General features: G+C 42.3%; 2 protein-coding genes across 7 annotated transcripts in view; one reads left to right on the forward strand and one right to left on the reverse strand.

Moving 5' to 3' along the window:
• Nucleotides 1-2: 2 nt before the first annotated feature.
• On the reverse strand, nt 3-7870 carry selenof (selenoprotein F). Its single transcript, XM_022250631.2, has 5 exons — nt 7739-7870; nt 4113-4298; nt 3154-3217; nt 2277-2326; nt 3-1280 (listed from the first exon to the last, which is right to left on the reverse strand). Exons 1-5 carry the CDS (start codon nt 7784-7786, stop codon nt 1152-1154), a joined length of 477 nt encoding a protein of 158 aa, XP_022106323.2. The 5' UTR covers nt 7787-7870; the 3' UTR covers nt 3-1151.
• Nucleotides 7871-8017: 147 nt separating this feature from the next.
• hs2st1 (heparan sulfate 2-O-sulfotransferase 1) overlaps nt 8018-21061 on the forward strand; it is a 74955-nt gene continuing 61911 nt past the window's right edge. The window contains exons 1-2 of one of the 6 annotated variants that reach the window (XM_022250624.2): nt 8018-8458; nt 11245-11758. In XM_022250624.2, the coding sequence (XP_022106316.1) occupies nt 11620-11758 (139 nt within the window). In that variant the 5' untranslated portion in view covers nt 8018-8458; nt 11245-11619. The other 5 variants (XM_022250625.2, XM_022250626.2, XM_022250627.2 and 2 more) reach the window with 5 other exon arrangements.

The raw sequence follows: 21061 nt of genomic DNA on the forward strand, positions 1-21061 counted from the left end.
ACTGCCAGTCATTGTGTCTTTTATTGTATCCAAGTAGGAATTTATGATAAATTACAGCCAGACTGTAATGTGAACAGATGTGAACAAACATGGAAGAAAAGCCATTTGAAATAATAAGCCTTTTGTGAGTTAAATTTGCATAAAATCTGGTACACTGAATTATCTGATAGCACATACAACAATCTGAATTCCCCAGACCAAAGACACTGTTGCTATACCTCATGATTCGGGCAAGCTTTTCCATAGCAACCATCTCGTGAATGGACTGATCTCTTTGTGCCCTTCTTACACATTGAAAACGGTGTATTGGTGCAAGGCATCTCTTATGTAGCTAAGCAAAAGCCTGCCCCGAATCACGAGGTAAAAGCAAGAGTGTCTAGTATGGAGAATTAAATTATGTTCATGTGAATGTAGACTCGGTGTACCAGATGTTATTCAAATTCAACTCGCAAAAGGCTTATTCACACATAATTTTGCCTCTAAGTACAACGTATATCTTGGTTAGGAGGAAGTGCTTAAAAAATGGAAATGCTTTTCACTAAGTATGTCACTTGTTTCTCGGAGGAAGTTTGAAATCTCAGAATCTGTCACTGTAAGAAATTAATGGCATACTTTTTGTGCTCAAAATAGAGACATCTAACCTAACAGCGGCTGGGCTTGTTCAGTCCCAAGTCCCTTAAAATCCTGGAATCTAGGTGTGGAAGTTGTGGGAAATGGGTTTGCGTAGGGTTAAGAACAGAAATAGTATCAGGGATTTTAAAGGGAACAAATGTCAAGACGGCCACTTTTCAAACTGCACTGCATTGTGCTGCGTTGCACCAAGTATTGAACAACACACCAAGACTTCTTGTTACACAGATGTAGAATTCTGTCGTGACACACTACGCATCAGGTGCTGTGCCCCGGTCAGGGTTTAGCACAACGCCTTCATAAAAGTGTCTCACAACGTTGAGTTACACTTGCTGGTCCCTAAGGCCATGCAAAGAAAAAAAAAAGTGGCATATGGATTAATGGTCACCTGTGCTGCTTTTACAAATCAAAACATTACAATAATTAGTATTTCTAATTGGCAGGTATGCCAGACTTTCTTGAGAAAGGGACCAGGAAACAAGAATCTTTTTCTGCATGGCCTTATGGACTGTGATTTTGGTCTAGGGCAGGAGGCGTTCCTGTAGGAATTCTTCCACAGTGTCCGTGTTCCATCTCTCGATGCTCAGGGTTTCCTCCACCTTCTGGTTCTCGTTCAGGAACTTGAGGGTTGGGTCTGCCCCGCGCTTGTACTAATCACGAGGAAGAAATAACGGAGAAAGAAGAAAGTCACTTAAAGAGAGAAACTTGACAAGCCCTTCTCCCCTCCCAAGAATTTTGTCTCGACGTCCTGCTTAATGCAATAGAACACAACAGTTGTCAGCGCAAGAAGTATGCTCACTGTAAAACCCACCAGCTTCAGTGTCAAGCTTACTAGCCACCATGAGATCCAACATGACTAAAGCGGGACTAAAACTGAGGGGGGGTGGAGTTCGAGAGTCAACCATCTGTCAACCGCTGGTCAATTGTTGCCTGGTACCCTGGAGATATTTTGTACCAGAGGCAAGGTGCTGGTATTCAACAGGTGTTCATTGCTCAAACTCCGCCTCAGAGTACCCAGTCATTGACTGCCTTGGCAACCTTTAGGCTCTAGTCTTTGGCTTCATCTTGATCTCCACAACTAGTTTCAAATGGTTACTGTCGAAACCATGAGGCAGAAAAAAAGACAAGCTTCACTGTGTCACAGGGTCTGAACCCAGGGGCTGAGTTCGGGTGGCTTGTTCTTGTTCTCTTATGATTTGTTGGCCTGACGCCGGGAATATACAACCAGTTATCGCTAAAAGTTAGTGGCAAGCAACATGCAACATGGCGGAATCCATGTACGTTCTTTGAGGGTAAATGTTTGAAACTGGGCTGAATTCTGTACTATTTAAAAAGGAACATTTATTTCTGTGATGGAAAATTATTTTTGTTAATTTGCCAAAAATTCCCATTGTCTCCGGCTTTGTAAGCCATCTTGAAGGTGGTGTGTGATCCTGTTCCGGGAATAGTATTCTTGGGTTGTGTTCCCGCCATACAAGTGCAAGAACAAGAAATGTGTCAAGAACAGGCCGCCCAAACTCGACCAGGGAGTCTAGCTCTACGACTTTGAAGATGAAGCTGAAAATGGGCAAAAAACAAGGGGGTCAAGATTTGAAACCTCCCACAAGTACACTGTAGTCAGAAATATTAAGGACTGAAATATTCACCTTTATCTCGAGATTTGAAAAGCTTTTTGACCGTTCGCTCTTGACGAAGGCTGAAAGAAAGTGAAAACATCCGTACAAGTGCAGAGAAAACAATCTTTGATTTCTGTGTGTAGCAGAATATGAAGAGTCCTTCCAGTCCTACATTGATCCCAGACCAAATAATTGGTACATAAACAGTACACATTATCCACTGCTGGACAATTTATGTATCATTAATCTTAGTGTTCACACTCAGTTTGAATGAATAAGTAGCCAAATGAGATTGTAGATTTATAATGCCAAATTAAGAAGATGGTTACTAACTACATGTACATGTATTACCATCTTAAACATGCAAGAAAAATACCTTTGTGCATTCAACTCATTCTACTAAAATAAAAGGTGCCTCTCTTATTTTACTCCAAAATCTTTTGAAAGTTATTGTCCTGAGGTTTTTTATTTTGGTGGTTTGTAAACAGTACATGAAAAATTTCTTAAGCTGAATCTCTTGAGTAATTGCACTGGAAATTATATGCAAAAACCCCCCTTCCTTGCCAAATAAAACCAGAACTGGACTGAAACAACAACAGAAATATCACTTACATGTCTTTATGACAATTACACCCCATTTCAGACAGGTGCGCCAAAGTTGAGCCGAGATGTGAATTACGTTTTATGTTTCATACAATTAAGCACAACTAGGCATGCCAGTGGATGAAAGATTAGCAGTTACAGCCGTTGTGATGACTCGGGAGAGACTTGGTTTGTTTATGCAGTTTTCCTTTGCAAGTTCACCTATCAGAAACCAATATTTGATTGGGTCGCTCATAATCCATTTGGTTTGGCGCGACTCTGGAACGCCTGTTAGAAATAGGGGATGGTCACAGCACGTACTCACCCTGGATCTGTGGAAATCTCCCCAATTTTCAGCTACATACCTCCAGGATTGCCTTTGGATAAAGCTATGAGGGCAAAGGAACACATGACTTTGTTGTGTGGTCATCACCACTGAGGAAGCAAAGAAGTTAACTCACAAACGATTCAGCAAAGACTCTTCTACTTTGCTGCATATGCTTAAATGCACACCTCATTCTGTACTTATTTATTGATCTATCAATATTTTCATCCAAAAGCCCATTTAGCACCAATAAAAGGATGAAGTGACAGTTAAGGAGACAATGAAGAAATTTTCAGTTTTAGAGGTGGGAGGAAATCCCCGGATAAATATTCCAGCTATTAAACCCAAGGAATCAGGCTGGGACTGAAAACCCAATCCAAATGGGGACCTTGGTGGGATTCGAACCTAGGGCCCAGAGGCCGAAGGCGAGGAAAGAGCCACTATGCCAACCTGACTCCCCAACTTTCAGCTTTCATTGTTGCATGACGTGGACTTCAGACTTGGTTGCAGCTGCCTTAACTGACTTGTGTGCATTTTATCTGCCTTATCAAATGAACAAAAATTGGAAAGAATTCCACATTGGAAGGTCATAGTTTTTGAGAGTCACAACTAACAAGTTTAGCTCACTTTCATACCTGTGCCCCTGAGCCCACTTCCCTTGCTTAAATCCCCCTGAAATGAACAGGGGCCCCACAGTGACACTTAAAATTTGTGTTGTCCAATATGGAATTCTTCCTAAAAAAATTCCTTAATTCTTGATGTGCACGCATGCTGAGATAACATCAAATTGGCACACAAGACTCAAACTGACATACATAGAACCAGTCACAGAACTTCAAAATTTCATCTCCTGATACGCTGTTTTAACCATTCCAATCAGCTACTCTATCAACAAGCTACATCTTCTCTTAAACACAAAAGAGGGAAGGGGGGGCAAAGATGTGGGCGCGACTGGTCACCTTGTGATCCTCGGCATCGTTGTCTTTGTGACAGCACGTCTGGCAGTCCGGCACCAGCGATTCCAGTCCGTGACTTGGAAGGATGCCACAAGAGCTGCACAAGAGATTGGAAGACAGACCGAGTGCAAAGCAGTCCTGTCTGATGGGTGGAGCTGCAGACTCAAACTGGCCGGACGAACGGGCTACCTACACGAGAATCAGAAAAATTGAAATCAAACTTGAATAAACTTTTGTCACTAGCTTACTGGCTTACGCTTTTGTGTATTCCATCTAATTTGGAATACTTGATCCTCTTGAAAGTGACTTCAAGAGGGTGTAACTACATCAACATCACCTGACATTCAGTAATGCTTTGAAAAAACACCCTCATTCTGCCATCTCGAAGCTGTACCCCTACAACTACGGGGTTTATTGTGCGCACCACTCTCTGAAACAAACCTCTGCTGGGGTACGTGTTGGCAGTCACTACCAAGAATTGGAATCTTGTGCGTGCGGCCACCGCAAAGGCACGTGCACAAACATGACAAGGTGCTATCCGGTTCGTAAGTGACTTCGTCACAAAGGTGGACGCGCCACGATTTTTAGGCTCCCATTGGACGATTGCTGTGCATCAACTTCCGGTTCCACGGTAACGGCGATCAATGCATGTTACTCTATGTGCAGTGCATGCGCTGTGGGTGAGGTTTAAACTGATGTGATGTCACACTTACGAACCGGACAACTAGCATTTTTCCTGTTTTTGACGTCACTGAAGGGGATTTTCTTGGCTTTGCCTTTCATGCCTTCAGTTGTGGCCATGCTTTTCCCATTCATTGGAAACAAATTATTCTTCTTGAGAGAATTCCCCTCTCCAAATAAGTTTAGCATGCCCTGCCCACATTTTAAAGGGCATACAGAAATTTTAACTCGTACCCAGGTTAACTCATACCTCCAAATTAAACACCAAGTCAACTTGTACCCAAGTTAACAGGTACTCATTTTAACTTGTACCCAGGTTAATTCATAACTCAAAATTAAACACCAAGTCAACTTGTACCCAAGTTAATAGGTTCTCATTTTAACCTGTACCCAGGTTAACTCACACCTCCAAATTAAACACCAAGTCAACTTGTACCCAAGTGAACACGTTCTCAAGTTAACTTGTACCCAGGTTAGCTCGTATTTGAATCAACCTGTACTCTCTGCACTGTGTAAGCACAGCGTCAACAAGGAAGGATAATAAGGTTTGTGGGCCAGGATGCAGGCTTGCAGAAACTACGAGGACCTACACTTCCAAGGATAAATTTGCTTTAAGAAGGCTCATCTGATGGTGAATCTCCGTCTTCTTCATCTACGAGTGATGAGAAGTTTGTTGATAATGTTTCTCCAACTTTACCTGCTATTAGAGTCAAGTGATCACCTGTCTAATGACAGTTTCTAGGAATAGGAGTTTGAAGACTCCCTATAGGATTAAAGTTTAGGAAAATGATACAATTTGCAGTAGAATTTTTGTTGTATACATCTTCCAACATTACATCTTTTATAACCGACCATCAATGTAGACTGCTGCAAGCCATGTTCAAATTAAAACTGAAACGACTTCTGTATACTCATAATTCCAAGGAGAACTTGGCTTTGTAACTTACGTCAGAGTCTGTAACATTTTGTGCAAACTGTAATGTACTAAATGTGTCAGGATAGTGAGCAAACAGATTTTGTTCACCAGTTTATTAATGTACTTATATCAATATGTACCTGCATCAATATGGGTAACACAGAAATGGTAGTTTAAAAGGTATGCTCCTGTCAGTATACATGCCATTTCTTGCAATAAGTTTCCTTGTTCTGGAAAGCATTGATGATATTTTTCATTTGTGCTGCATACCCGACATGTATCTCAATCATACAGCAGCTAATTTGTTGTTACGGTGTGCTGTGTGAAGTTTCCCTTTCATTTATAGGATTTTCAACAACCTGCATGTAATTTCCTTGATCGAGAAGAAATAAAACGTGCATGTATTTGAAAAGATATGTCAGGTTATCTCTCGTGTTTTATACATGGTTGTTGATTTTGTTTCTTGGTGCTTGGCAAACACATCAACTGGCCAAAAATGCCTTGAACACTGTACATCCAGGAATTTTGACAGCAGCGGCTCTGGCCAATCAGCGTGCAGAAAAATTTCCATTCAACATGGTGGCAGAATTGCCTCGCTGTTCCCGGAGATAAGCTGAGAAATCAAGGTACCCTGACCCAGACAAATCGTCACCAAATTAACTGATTTTGGAAGAGTGAGACCTGGTCTCTCAATTTTATGGGGAATTTTGATGTGGTGCCACAGAAAAAAGTGCTGTTTCGAGCAAGATTCATGATGCTAATTTCGTCCTTGCAGATGTACATTCCTTGCAGGCCTCAACATTAATTTTTTTAGCTACTTGTCCATTGGGCAAGTAGCACTGAAAATTTACCAACCTGTGGTAAGATTTTACTTACCCAAACCCTGGTTTAGTTGTTCAATGCTGTGCGGGGACAGTAAGTTCCTTCAACCAATTACTATTAATAAAATTGCTACGCCACAATACGACATGAATATACATCACCCCAGTGTGCCTAGAACTCTGATGCATCACTCAAACAAGTTTGGTAGTGGCTATTTCTTAACCACTTGACAATTTTGCCTTTGCCTATGCAAAAAGTACACACACAATTAGCTCATAAAATTCACTCATGTTGAAGTCACAGCCACATGTAAAACAGTCTTCGAGCCTCTGGCCATCAAAGCTCTGCTGTGCCGTGCATGCAATAAAAATGAGGTCTGGTACCAAGACACAAGGGTATTTTACAGTTTATTTGTGTATGCATTTTCCTTGTAATGCTTGTGTGGAAAGGTGCCCTGCTAATGTACAGCGTGATTAATACACGAGTTTGTACATGTACGTAATGATGCAAAAAATCATTGTACACCACATGGCTGTTTACTTTTTACCACTTTTTATAAGCTTTTGCGAAGAGGAAAACAACAAATCGAAGGTAAATTTGCTGACTACTATTCTCAGATTCATCATGGCCATGAAAAATGGACACTTTTATTTCAAGAAAAAAGTACCTGTCCATTGGGCAATTCGTCCTTAATTTTTACTTGCCCAGCGAAAGAAGAAATTTCTTGTCCCGAGCAATCGGACAACCGTTAATGTCAAGGCCTGATTCGTTGTCTCTTTATGCTACTAAACTAACATGCTAAAAACCTCAAAATTGTCTCCAGCAGATTGCCACTGTAACTAAGTAATGAATAGTTATCTGTCCATCACAAACAAAAATTATTTTGGCATAAACCTCAACGAAAATAGGTGAAATCAACGGAATTCTAGACGCAGTCGAAGTCATGAATTAAGGCGCCTACTGTATGGAAAACTGCATTCGTAGCAAATAAAATGAACGGCTTTTGAAAAGTTTTGGGTGCACTGCGGCATTCGGACGGACTGCCTGGTGACGTGTCCTATACCATACCTGCCACACGACAAAACGTTTTGTTCTAGCCAGATACACAGCTTAAAGTAAAACTATTACGTAGAGTGCACGATGAGGCCCTCGTCAACCGCATGGCAACGATATTCACGCACAAAACGCTGCAAAATAAGGAATCACAAACCTGTATAAGGCAGAGAAACAAGGCGAAAAGACCCAAAGGGTCTGCCATCTTAGAAAATATTGGGGGCGCCCTTTACAGCGCCATACAGTATATTCCCCTTCTCTTCCCCTTACCACAATACGGGTTATCTGACTATCTTTGAATAGACTTCGATCCAGCAGTCGAGACATCTTTATGTAACTAAAGCGACTTGCTGTCAATTCAACTGCCTGCTAGGTTCTAGGGGTGGAAGTGCCATGTGATTGCAGTATCGCGTTTATTTATGGGCAGCTTACGGCTGATTTGAGACTATGCAAAGAAAACAAAACCTTGCATGCACACGTACACAAGCATGACAAGTGTGGTAGTACAATGTTCGTACATATGGCATTACTGACAATACTGTGGACGAATAGTGCCGGAGTGCTTTACAGTGAAGACGAAGAAAGTTGTCAAAGATCGGAAACATCCTGAATGAAGTTCAAACTGTTAAAGTGACGTTTTTGTGATATTTCATAATTGGGAGGCTTGGCAGTTCCTACGGCCATACGTTTTGCAAGGTAGGCCTACTGACTGGTCGTTTTCCCAAAACGCTCTGAACTGACCAAACACGGCCGTGGGACTACGCTGGTCTTTGCATTCAGTGGCAGACCGCGGGAGCGTTGCCTGTGTGGATCTATCGCTTGAGCGGTACGGCTGCAGTGTTACCATTAGTTACAGACACGTAAATGTACATTGTAGGTAAGCTTCATGATGCACATGTGTACATGTTTGAAGTCAAGCAGTTGTCATGGTTGTCAAGCATGTTGGTGTGCCACGGTGTGTGTGTATAATCATGGTTCCTCCGTGGTATAATGTTCATGTTTGTGAAGCGTTTAAAGCTTGTCTGTGTGTGCTCTTTCTAATTGTTCCATTTGAAACAAGGAGATGAATGCACATGTATCATTCAGTTTCACCCCTTTCATACGTGTAATAACCTTGTTGACATGGTTGATTGAGTGCAGCATGGGACTTTTATTTTTATCTGTGAATTATACTTTTTCATTGTAGTTCGAGGATCGAGTCGTACTAATCAGCGTCAACACACTGTCAACACATTAATAGTAACGTCGACACACCGTCAACACTTACAAAATGCATTGAAAACAGACGTATCAAACTGTAATGTATACGCTTAGCAATAACTTCTATTTAATGGAGTTTACATTTTACTACATTTCAAGGGAGTTTTTTCACGCCGAAAAATTGTCTCTGAGCAGCGCCGCCGTTCGCCGCCATCTTGCCTTCTCACTGCGTTTCGACGGTACCATGGTTTACTGTATAAAGGTGACCCCCTAAGCATAATGGTATGGTCCGTCTATCCGAGAGGCAACATGGCTACCGTCTTTCGTGGCTGTACGGAGGGTGTTATTTTCGTGAAATAAAATGGCTTTTTCTCCCCAAATGTCGCCCACTGTTGTTAGCCAAATTGTATTTTAAACATTATATTGCTATGGAATTGCGTTTCTGTTAACTTAGAACGTGATTTGGGTGTGTTGACGTTGTGTTGACGTTATTTAGTACGACCGCAAAGATCTGAAGAACTTGCTCGTGCACTGTGCTATTGGTCGATCCTGTACAACATCTGTCGACAACTCTGCCATCAGTCGATCGAATTTTCTTTCCTAATTCAAAGCCAAAGATTTCATCTGAGATCGATTGATGGTGCTAGAACAGCCCGATCAACCAATAGCACACATCCATCAATCGCACACAACATATACGCGTAAACATAGAGAAAAGTGTGATGCTGGGGTTACATTCCTACTTTCTGTTCTTTTTCAACCTGTCTTGGCTGAAAGCAAAACAAAAAACACAAAACAAAACTAAAAAAAAAAACAAGACAGAAACATGTCGGACTTTCACTTACCCTGTACTGATATGTGTGGGAAAGCATTAGGGTCTAATATCCATTCATATACCACTCACTAGACTTTATTCACATGTTGGCCATTTTTGTGTAGTGGGCTGGGGGTTCTTCCATTATCATTCAGTTGATAAATGGACCTTTGAACTCGATATGTGTGCAGAGTGTGATTTGGAGGCAGGCCCCTGCTTATATTTGGCGGGAAGTGGCCTACATGTACAAAGTATTACTTTTTGGCGTGACTTGTTACACTTTTTTGGCACCACTGGCCCAGTGGTGCCAAAAGCCAACTCGGGAGTCTGCAAAACATTTCCAGACTCCCAAATTGGCTTTTTTGTAGCTGTACGCCATTCATAGCTGTACGTTTATTTGTGTTTTGCTTGACCAGCTGTGGGGGTGGAAAAGTGAATCAGTAGAGCAAATATCCACATAAATGTAACCAGCGGAGATTTGAAAAGTACAGTTTACTGTACATGTACATGTAGGCTGGGTGCTCTGGGGATGCAGTTCGACATGAGTGGGGGCACTGTTCATGATGGATTGGACTGGGCATAGTGGTCACTGCTTCAGACATGAGTAACACAGTTTTGTGACCAAACATGTACATGTACATGTTGCACCATCAATACAACGGGTACCTATCCCAAATGTTAGGACAGCTGTTTACATTTACTCTAATAATAGATGATGAGATGTTTTTTTCACCCACAATTAAGATATCCTGATACACTCTCTTCAAAAGTTCAAACATACATTGGTCCGTTTATGATATACAATGTATTGCCTCGTGACAGCCACATATTGAGTGTTTAACACCAGGAAATCCTGTATTGGCACAAGACGGTGGTGGTTTACTTCAAAAGCAACGACGACATCACACTTGCACCGAGCAGAGTTTGTCTCAGTGAAGGGAATGCATGGTGACTGAAGTACATGTGCATGCAAAAACAGGACAGTATGGTAGATGCACCCACGGTGTGTGGCAAAATCTACGCGCACATGAACCTCCGAGGCTGAGGGACACATATTGCCGATATCATCCATTCTTGTATTCCCCACCGGACTGACACGGTGCCCGAGGTACTGACACTCTGAAATGTGCCGCAGTACGGTCCCTCACTCACTGGTGCATATTAGTTACGCTGAGAAGTTTGACTGCTGCCAAATTGAGGCTCCTGGAGGAAGCTGACGTTCACGCAGTTGTCTTGGGCCCTCGTACTGTTCGTTGCAAGACGAATGATTCAGACACCTTCATGCAGCACTGTAATGTCGGTCTTGTGAATGTGACTCAAAGAGAATCATGCGGAAATTGATGCTTGGAACTGTCAGTGGTCAAAGGCAGTTTTAAGGTGGAAGTTGTTGACAAGAATGAACATGTAAAAGCATGTGCATATGTGTCTCTTTGACTTGTTTGTACTTGACTTGCCTGTTACATATGAATTTCATTCTGGTTTGAGCCCTGTGGTGTTTGGTGAGTTTATTTTGTATCACACGTAGTTTATCAGGCTTTGAAGCCGTCTCACAGAAGCATTTTTCTTGTGTGTCTATTTTGCACAGGGAATAAGTTTTGTTTGATTTGAACCTTTTTTTTTTTTTCAATTTTTCTCCACTTATGCTGCAGATCATCTCAACCCAGGAACCAAACTGCTGTGAGGGGCTTTCTTTCCTGATTGCAAGTTTTCCATCTTCAAAGCACAACATTGCACATTTGTGTGTCTGGTGAAGCAAAACTACATACCGTCACAAAACTGAGTGTGGACTGCGAGCTGTCTGCCTGGTGAACAACCTGCTAGCCCTACCAGATCCAGGGCTATTGCCCTTGAATGCAGCAGGCAGTAATGCCAACCGCCATAAGCGCCAAAGCGTAAAGAGGAGCACCGTATTAAAAGAAATCTCCTTTTCACCTCGGGGAAAGAAAAAAAAACTGCTGCCGTGTCTTCCTTTGGAGGAGGGCGTCGGCCCCCACTGCTCAGACGGAAACTCAGTTTCTCGTCCGATGGCCAAGTTTTCCTGGATTCCGCATCGAGCCATGCTGCAGAACAGACTGTCGGTGGTGTTGGTTGTAGTGGTGGTGATTGCCGTGTTGTTCCTGGAGCGGCAGATCCACCAGTTGAACTACTCCCTGCGCAGGATAGGTAAGCATCCAAGTGACTTTTTTTTTCTGTTTGACTGAATTAGTGTTTTCTTTTCTTTCCGAGCCCAAGTTTGCAGCTGTACGGTACATTCCCCGGTACATTCCCGAACAAAGCATTGTACCTTCACTGGAAATTCTTCATTTCAGAAGTTAACAGTGGACTTTAGCTTGCGAACACCTTGGTCGGTACATCCCGTGAAATCTTCTCTTCACACAGGTTCAGTGCAGAATTTCTAGTGGGACTTACATGTAGTCTCAGTTTAGGGCTTGTTTACATTGGTGAGCTGTAACTGAAAGCAGTGTGCCACTTGATAGTTTACATAATTTATACACAAGATGGAAACTTGTCTAGTATACAAATCAATATGTTAATGACTCTTTGCAATAACACATCCCACCGGATGAATCTACTATAAGGTGCGAAGAAAGCATAGCCCCTCCAACAGTCTCCCGGTCAGTCCCTGACGTCATTCCTCTTGAGACTGCTGATTGGCCAGAACACGCAGTCTTACATGTACCTTGGTAGTTTTTTTAAAAAAACACTCGGGTTTCTAAACGCACCATATTATCTCCCTACTGCATCCTGTAGTCTGTCCAGTGTTTCAGTTTAGACAGTCCCACAGGAAACAATTGTAGTCCATTTTTTTCCTGTGCAAAATTCTGTTACTGTTCGCCAGTGTCAGTCGGCTCTCACTTTGCCTGTGGCTTGATGCGCCTTTGAAACTAAAGTTGAATGTCATTTTTGTGTCCTGCACGGTGGAGGTTTTGGAAGGATCGAGTAACATTTCTTGAAAAACTGCCAAGGAAGTTTACTAAAGGAGTTTCACTCCAATGTGTAGAACTGTGGAAAGTGTCCCACCAACTGAATCTTAAGGCCAAATGTTTGGTACATGTACTTTTGTTTTGGTTTGCACGATGAAGAGTAAAGGGTCATTCTATAAATTTGGGGTCCAAAAGTGTAATCTTTTTGGGTCCCTGTTACACCTGACCTTTGTCAGTTTAATTGGAAATATCACTGAAATTGATTTCAAACTATTTCTGTTTGTTTGGCAGGTAATTTGTATTAATTCATCACTCTTGGAAATTTGAGAATGTATTCTGAACTTACAAAATCATGCCAGATGTAACAGGGACCCGAAAAATTTGGACCCTTAATTTATAGAATGACTCTAAAGTGAGTTCTTTGTTTTGGTGTGTACATTTTTGCATCTTGATTGAAATGGACAATAAATATGAGAAATATGTGAATGGTTCCCATTGATTTACATGATGCAACATCATCTTTAAAGGCCCTTCAATAGTTGCTCTTGCAACTTGTGACTCACTTTGTTGGATTGGGTCAAGTAGGAATTGGGTGATGGGGCTGGTTTGCATTTGGGAGCTGTACAGGATGTGCACAGCTAGGCCTACGTGAACCTACATGTATGGTGTATGGTCAATGTGCACCCACCTTCAGGGCAGAAATGCCTGTTGAGAATAGAGAAGTAGACTTTGCACACAAGTTCACTGAATTAGGGAAGTGACCAAGTGTCTGTCAATATTTGTAACTTTTGGCATTAGTGCCTCTAATACTTTAGGGGGGATTATACTTTCTAATAACTGTTTAATAAATGGAGGATAAGTTGATTTTGTTTGGCCCTCACAACAAGCCACCCCTCTTCTCTTCCCTTCGTTTGACGCCATAGATTTCTCATTTCCCTCTCCCCAGTCCGGTACAGAGTTCAGTCAGGAAATGCCCCATTGCTGGTCAGAAATTGATAATGTGTGGCAGTGCCAACACCAATTAAGAGTCTCTGTGTGTCAAGGTTACTGGGTCTCAAAAAAAAACACAGACAGTGTCCCCGAATTTTACCCTGCTGTATGTGCTGTAGGAACAAGGCCAACTGAAAAACCCAACATAGTTCAATCCCCCAAAATTCCCACAATCTTTGAAAGGCTTGTGGGTTAGGTACCTGTATGTAAGATACCTGTTGGCCCTACCAGAACCGTAAGCTACATGTACAAACATACTTGAATGTACATGTGCTTCAGATGACCTTGTACATGTACGTGTATGAAAGTCCAATTCAAAGATATTTAACGCTAACCCTCCTCAATCCTTCATCTGTTGGAGGACTGAGGAGTGTTAGGGTTAAATTGCTACAGGTACATGTAAGTGTCCCAGACCCCTCGAAATCTACCAGGTTATTTAAAGGAGGATTTTCAGGGTTTAGAAAGATACAGTGTTGAATTACTATCACTGTACCGGTTTACTTAAAGGCTTGAGACTCCTTTGTGTACTTTCCTGCACAAGGGTGTATTGTGATGATTCAGTAAGGTTTCCTTGAAGAGATCTGGTACCTGTACCCTTTGGAGGAAGTCTCCAGATGTCAGTTACTGTCACAGTCTGTGAAGTTTTAACAGCACAGCTTGCGACCAGCACCATTGCCAGTGCATTGTGTAGGTAGTCATGAGTCACAGTTTTGATTGATGTCGTTATCCCCAGATATGATTGTCCGGGGTGAAAGAGGAAATTAAGCTTCTTGTGTGCCTCACATTGGAACAAAAATGGTGGAACTACATAAATTTGTACGCGTGTTACAATTTAATTGATGTAATTGGTGTGGAGTGCTTGCATTTACATGTATTTTTGTCTGTTGCATTTCAAAATTTCAAAAAATCGTTCATTCCATCAGTTATGCATACATTCCAGAACCCTTTTCCAATATCTCCCTTGCCTTTGAGGATACAAGTGTACGCTTACTAACAAAACACTACAGAGCAGTCGCAAATTATGTACAGTGTGTACTCACATTAAGCGGAATACCCGATGCTTATATAGCTTGCACCCTTGACAGCAGCAGCCCTGCCTGAATATAACCTGCTCGAGACTTCTCCAACTCTTCTCCCCCGGGAGCAGGGGAGCCCTGCCCCGTGAGAGATAAGGGAAACACGAGCCGCGGCCGAAATTAGGTTTCGCACTTGTGAGCGGGAGCCGGAAAAAACGAGCTGTGTGCTCCTCCCAGCGTGTTCACATTCCCCCCCTCCGACTGACACTTTTATCACCTGTTTGTAGTCCTACTTTTTTGGGAAGCGCGAGTGGGCAACCATAAACACAAGACCTCTCCTCGTCCCCCCCTTCCTCCCCAGCCACAGTTTTTGGCCTCGCGAAGTGTTATCTTTGCTGCCAGCGATATCTCGCGTGTTGCTCTCTCGTTGCGTGGATTGACGAGGCCAAGGGAAGTTGCTGGCAGAAAGTTAATTGCTCTTGTTGTCACAGCGGGGTGCTCTTCAGAGCAGTGTGTTTGGTGCTTTTGCCAAAATTAATTCTGTCTCCATAAAGAAAACAGCACTGAAAATAGCGTGTTTGTTGGCAAGAGCTTCTAGTATTTGTACCTGCCCTATTTCCATTGTTCACGTTTGCATTAAAATTGTCCAAACCTGACATGTGTAAAACCAGCTGACAAGAGTTAGAAACACTCTGCCAAATCATGCATTCTTTTGTCTCATTATTGAAACCCAGCTATTCTGAGAATGTCTTCCAAGGAAGGAATTTTCAGTTTGGAAAGCAAATTTCAGCGAAAGAAACACTGCTACGTGTTTTCAGAAACTGTTGTACTCAGTGGCTTTTTCCAGAAGAATGAGTTGAAAAGCAAAGAAAAATCGGGAAGGCTGAAGTTAATGAAGATGTGTACAAGTAGACCGTTCTGATTTTCAGTCATCACCGAAATTATGTATAATGCCTAAATAGCCAAAACATTTGAAAAAAAGACTTAAGTAAATATCTCAGGTTGGCGAGCGTTTTTCATACAGTGACAATTTTTTCCACACCCATTCTCACAAATTGAAACTTTTACTTTTACCTTTGGGAAGTAATAGATATGTGCGCTGCAGGATAACAAGTGAATTTCATTACCCCAAAACAGAAATAAAATCTGCAAAGTGGACATGCATGGTTTTTATTTTTCACCCAAAACGTAAATTTATACCAGTACAAGCTAGCTCCAACAATGCCCTGTCTTTCAGCAGTACATCATCAAAATGGAAACCAAACCCGTAACCGCTGGAAAAAACAGTAAGAAAAAAAAAGAAAGAAGTTTGGAGGGTACTTCAGCTGTGGTCGAGTTCTTTGTTCCCACCGAGCAGCCGAGAAACGACTCACAGTATCATTTACACCCCCTGTTCATGTCCATTTGGTCATCGGAGGCATTAATGGAGGGTCACACGCACGAGGGGAGATTAGCCTCTCTGTTTTAATCCCCGGTAATGACCCAAGTGGGCGTTGGAAAGGGCTGGGGATAAATTAAGAAAGTAGCAGCCCTCCCCCCCCCACGAGTCTTGCAGCTTTTCAGCAGCCAATCCTGCCCCGCAGCCTGCTGGCACGCCAGGGTTTTATGTTTCGTTCCCTTCCAGGGCATTCATTTTCTCCACATCATGTCTTTGTCCATAGCCGTCCGTGCAGTTTTGGAGTTGAAATGGATGTCGTAGACTAAAAAGAAAACAAAAAAAAAAAATCTCCACTACAGTGGTGTAGACATGTACCAGTACATGTAGATGTCGGTAGGTTTGAATGAAGGAGATTTCATTATTGTGTATTCCTTTGCTGAAGGATTGCATGCATATGGAGATAATTTGCTAAAAGACCCTCGGGTGCATTAGGGTAATAATGACCTGCCATTGTCATAATTCTCTTCCACATTGCTCATTGTGTCTGTGGGTGCAGAGCATTATTAAATATAGAACTTGGGTGTAGTGTTTGGCTGTGTTCCAAAAGTAAAAGCGTTGGTGTGCCGTACTTTTGTTAAGTGTCTTCTCAAGCACGGCCGTTTCTCCTTTTTTCCTCGCCCTCAACTGATTCATAGTGAACCATTCCTCAGATGCATGGACTGTCAGTACTTGAAATCAACTTGTGCATTAGAAAACGCTTATATAAAGAACAGACACTGGTGTCAAGTGAGCATTCACGTCCTGCACAAATATTTGTTCTTCTGTACATGGATAAAAACCGGCAACTCTTAGCTTAACAGTCAGCAGACGCACGCTATGTTTTGAGAAGTTTGAAAGTTTAAGAATAGGGTGCTCTCACCGGCTCAGATGACCTGACACGCAAGTGCACCTACATGTACATGTATGTGTTGCAGGTAAAGAACTCAGTTGCAGGAAGATGACTACTACCTTGTACCGGTACTTATCAAAGCTGAGATAAATGGCAAAAAGTGCGTGTATGAGAAACAAATGTTGGGCAACACCTATAGTGCTGGATTGGCATGGTAACAATAACCATGAATTGGTAAGCATTGTGCTACCAGTTTTTGCAAATTCTTTGTGGGGAAATAAGCTTCAACATTTACTTACCAAACACTTGCCTACATGTGCTGTACAGTCATGACAGTGGTGGCCGATCTCAGGCAAACCTTGTGGTCACGTGATACTTTGACGCCATTTGATGTGACCCTACATGTACATGTGTACATTATGTACATCCATTTAAAGCCTGTGGGCCGTGCTCTATGGAGAGGCTGAGCTACCGGTGTTAAACCTTTAATGTTATTCGCAACTAGCGTGCGGTGCTTACCTGTACGTCCAGACCCTAAGGGCTGATGCACATTCATATGGAAATTTTATGCACTGGGTATATCCATAAAAACAAATGCGTCAGTGGAATGTCATTATGAGGCGTGGACAAACGCAGAGTATGTAACGCTATCACGGATTAACAAACTGTTCTGTGATTGTCGCTCCATACAAAACCTACATGTAACACAGTGCTGTTTTGCCATTAAAGAGGGTCATTGGGAATGTCCAGTGAAATATCGCTGGATTCAGTTACAGTATAAAGAGTCCTCTCTAATTTGTCTACGGAGTCATTAGATTGATCAAGACAAATGTGCTTCACATTGCAGCCCACAGACATACATGTACAGTACGTGCTCATACATGTACACTTGTAGGAACCTGAGTTGCCTTGGCTGTGAATCAGGAATGCTCACCATATCTCATTTTGAAATAATATCAGTCTGCACACAGTGCCATTAAACTAAGGAAGTGGTAGTTGCTGACCCTGACCTGCTTCCCAGAGCCTCCCCAAACCACCAGGATGTATTGGAGAGTCTTGCAAAGTGGACGAAGGTTCTGGTGCAGTCCACTCACTGGTACTTACAATGTAATAGACCTTGCAATTGGGGCACCTGCACTGCATGTGAAGTTGGACTCAGGGAAAGATCCTGTCAATAATGTCTTAACGCTTGAAGACATTCAGTCACTTTTGTTGGAAATCCTGAAGAAAGTGGCAGCCATATTATTAGAGACTTTATTTGTATTCAGAACTGCTTACAGTACAAGCATGCCCGACAGTAAAGATGTATATGGTCTTGTAAAGTCCCAAATAAATAATAGATATCTAAAAGGCCATCATCGACTGATAAAAGAAAATGACAAGTTACCTGCCCACTCTTCCTGCGCACCCTCCCACATAGCAGTAGTGAAGGTCAGCCCACTGCAGTGGAGTTTCACTGGAGGAATTTCAGGACAGATCTCTGACAATGCTCTACAGGGCCTCGGCAAGTGCAACCTCCCCCCCATCTCATCTATCCTTCAATCGGTGCAGATTTGGCCGAATTGTGAAACAGGAAAAGAAGAAGGAGAAAAAAACATTCTCAGATTCTCCTGACCTGGAAATTGACTGCGCGGTTGGACCGGGTGATAATAAAAAGTGACCACTTGAAAATGTCAGTCAGGCCTTCCCTGCTCAGTGCCCCAGGATTGCCTTCGCCTCAGTTTTTTTTTCATCCGGTGAGGCGATGATGTGCCCGCTCCTAAGTTCTGCTTACATTGTCTTGAATAACTTGCTTGATACTCACCGTAGTGCCCTGAGCAACTTTTTAAAATCTTGACTTTACGGGAGCAGGCGATGCAAGTCGTTGGGTCGATTTTCACATTAAAGTCGGGTGTGACTACGCAACTCTTTAAGTACAGAAATGCCGTCCCAAAATTGTCATCTCATTTCTTGGTAAGGGGTTTGTAGGCAAACAGCTGTACACATCATGTGTAATAGTAGTAAATTGTACTTTTGCAGTCCCTGACCCACATAAAAGTAACGTGTCTCGACCTCGTATTCGATTGTTGTTGGCCTGTGGTTCCCGCATCTGCATCTGCCTATTTGTTCTCTTTGGTATTTGTTCATCCTAGTAATATTGTTTTCCTTGATTTGCTTTTATGTACGCTGTTAAACTCGATTATATTACTTTGGTCGAATTGATAATAACAATGATGAGAATAAACTGACGACTTTGTCAAGTCATTTGTCTTCTTAGGAGTCATTGGGTATCCACCAGGGCAGAGACAGTTTCAGGCATAGCACCCTTGGGAGTGGGGAGTGGTTGAAGTATTTTATTCCCCTCTTTGTGCTGGGTTAATGATGCAGCACCTTGAGTGACAATGTCCGTATATATTTCATACCACACTGATTTTTGAAAACTGATCAGTGTATAGGCACTATAGGTAATTTGTCACTCCAAAAGTTTTTGTAAAAATTGTGCACAGATGTGCACTTTGACAGGAGGTGTAGCCATGCACCTGCTATTTTTTTCTACATTGAAATATATGCAGTGTGATTGAGAGAGTCATTCAGATGTGTCCCATGTGAAAAATGAGACACTCGGTGAAACTGAGCAGAAGATGGTACCCGATGCAAGGTTGATGCTAGAGGAAGCCGTTGGACATCTTGGTGAGAGAGGACACCTCTCTGAAATGCTGTAAGTCGGAACTCGAGGACATTGTGACAATTGGACAAATTCTGTTTCGATTCATGGTCTCAACTCTCAACCCCTTTGCCGGCTTGGACTCAAAAATGAGCACTCTGCCTCAGTACAGCTGGGTTTGCAAGTTTTCAGATGAGTTTTTATTACTAGTTTTGAGCATGCCATGCTTGCCTTCAATTCCGCAAAGCTCTGCATGTGGTTTTCAATGTGTTACTGCCACTACAAATAGTAGAAGTTGCTTCAGAAATACATGTACATACGTACAGAGTAGTATACAGTACATGTACCAATACAGTTAATATATCTAGGGAGTTCATGTACTTACTCACATTTGCCATCACTCCCATATACCTACATCTGAAAATGCACTTATCTACCACTGATGAGTACTTAGGACTGAGTCGTGAGTCATAAATTTATAAATGGACTGACAGCAAGTAATTGTTGGTTCCTGAGTCACAGCCTGCTTGTAAAAATAATTGTGCTTTGTAGGTTGTCGGACACAAAATATACAAACATACTTAAGGTATGTACATCGCTTTCGTGATGATGGGATTTGGGCCTATAGTATTTGATCAGCTTAACAAAATCAGTATCAGCAAAACACGAGTGAACATTGCTAACAAAGGTGAAAGTCCTTTGCCCCGGTGTCAGCAATGAAATTAAGACAATTTATTTGATCCGGTGCTTCAGCCAAGCAAACTACAGTGCGTACAGCGACCGCCCATTGAAAGCAAAAAAAGTTCCACCTCTCGGCTCTCAAATGAATTACACTCTGTGCACCTGGTCTCTAATTGGCGTACTCTGGAACAATTTTTTTTTATTCCTACCCCAGTATACTCTAGTCCAGCTTGATTTACTCCGTACCAGGGGCTCATCTTAACAACGAAAACGGGCAATTTGTTGTAAGTAGGACTACATATCGATATGCCGAGCCCGAGCCACGAGCTGGCATGTTTGTCGAGAGGTTTTGGGTTTCGCGGGGGAGCAGGCCGCTGCCATTTCCCTCCCCGCACCCAGCGCGGTTATTAATCGGTGGCCTAAGTAGTCCCGGCCCATTGTGAGCTGCGTACACACTCATTGTGGGACACGACGGGATGATGTTTCGTTTACACAGAGATTTTGCGGCCATGTCAAACTATATCTTTGGATTATGGGCCAGCCTTTCCCCCAGATCCCTCAATTTGTGTGGCTTGACCTATTTGCGCAACCACGAAATAAGAGAGCAAATGGCCCCGCGATGGGGCAATTATTATGCCTGGCCAACATCGAGAATTGTCTGAAGCACCTGTAAGCATTTGCTGTTAGGCATACTGAACTCATCATGCAGGTATATGAGGTAGTATTGTATATATCTGTATGCAGGTGACTCTTAGAATTTCTGAAATGTACAGTGACCGTTAAATTTGCCATCTCCACAACAGAAGAATTGAGGTACATGTACCTGGAGAAACTATTCTTTTTGTTGTTCAAAAAACAAAATTCCCCAATTCAAGTTATTCTTGAATACAGCGACTTGAATGCTCAAAGGTGACTTTGTACCAATTTGCAAATTAGCGGTACAT

Source organism: Acanthaster planci, linkage group LG11, assembly GCF_054643075.1.
Source record: "Acanthaster planci isolate LZ-2023a linkage group LG11, COTS_SCS, whole genome shotgun sequence".
NCBI classification, from domain to species: Eukaryota; Metazoa; Echinodermata; class Asteroidea; order Valvatida; family Acanthasteridae; genus Acanthaster; species Acanthaster planci.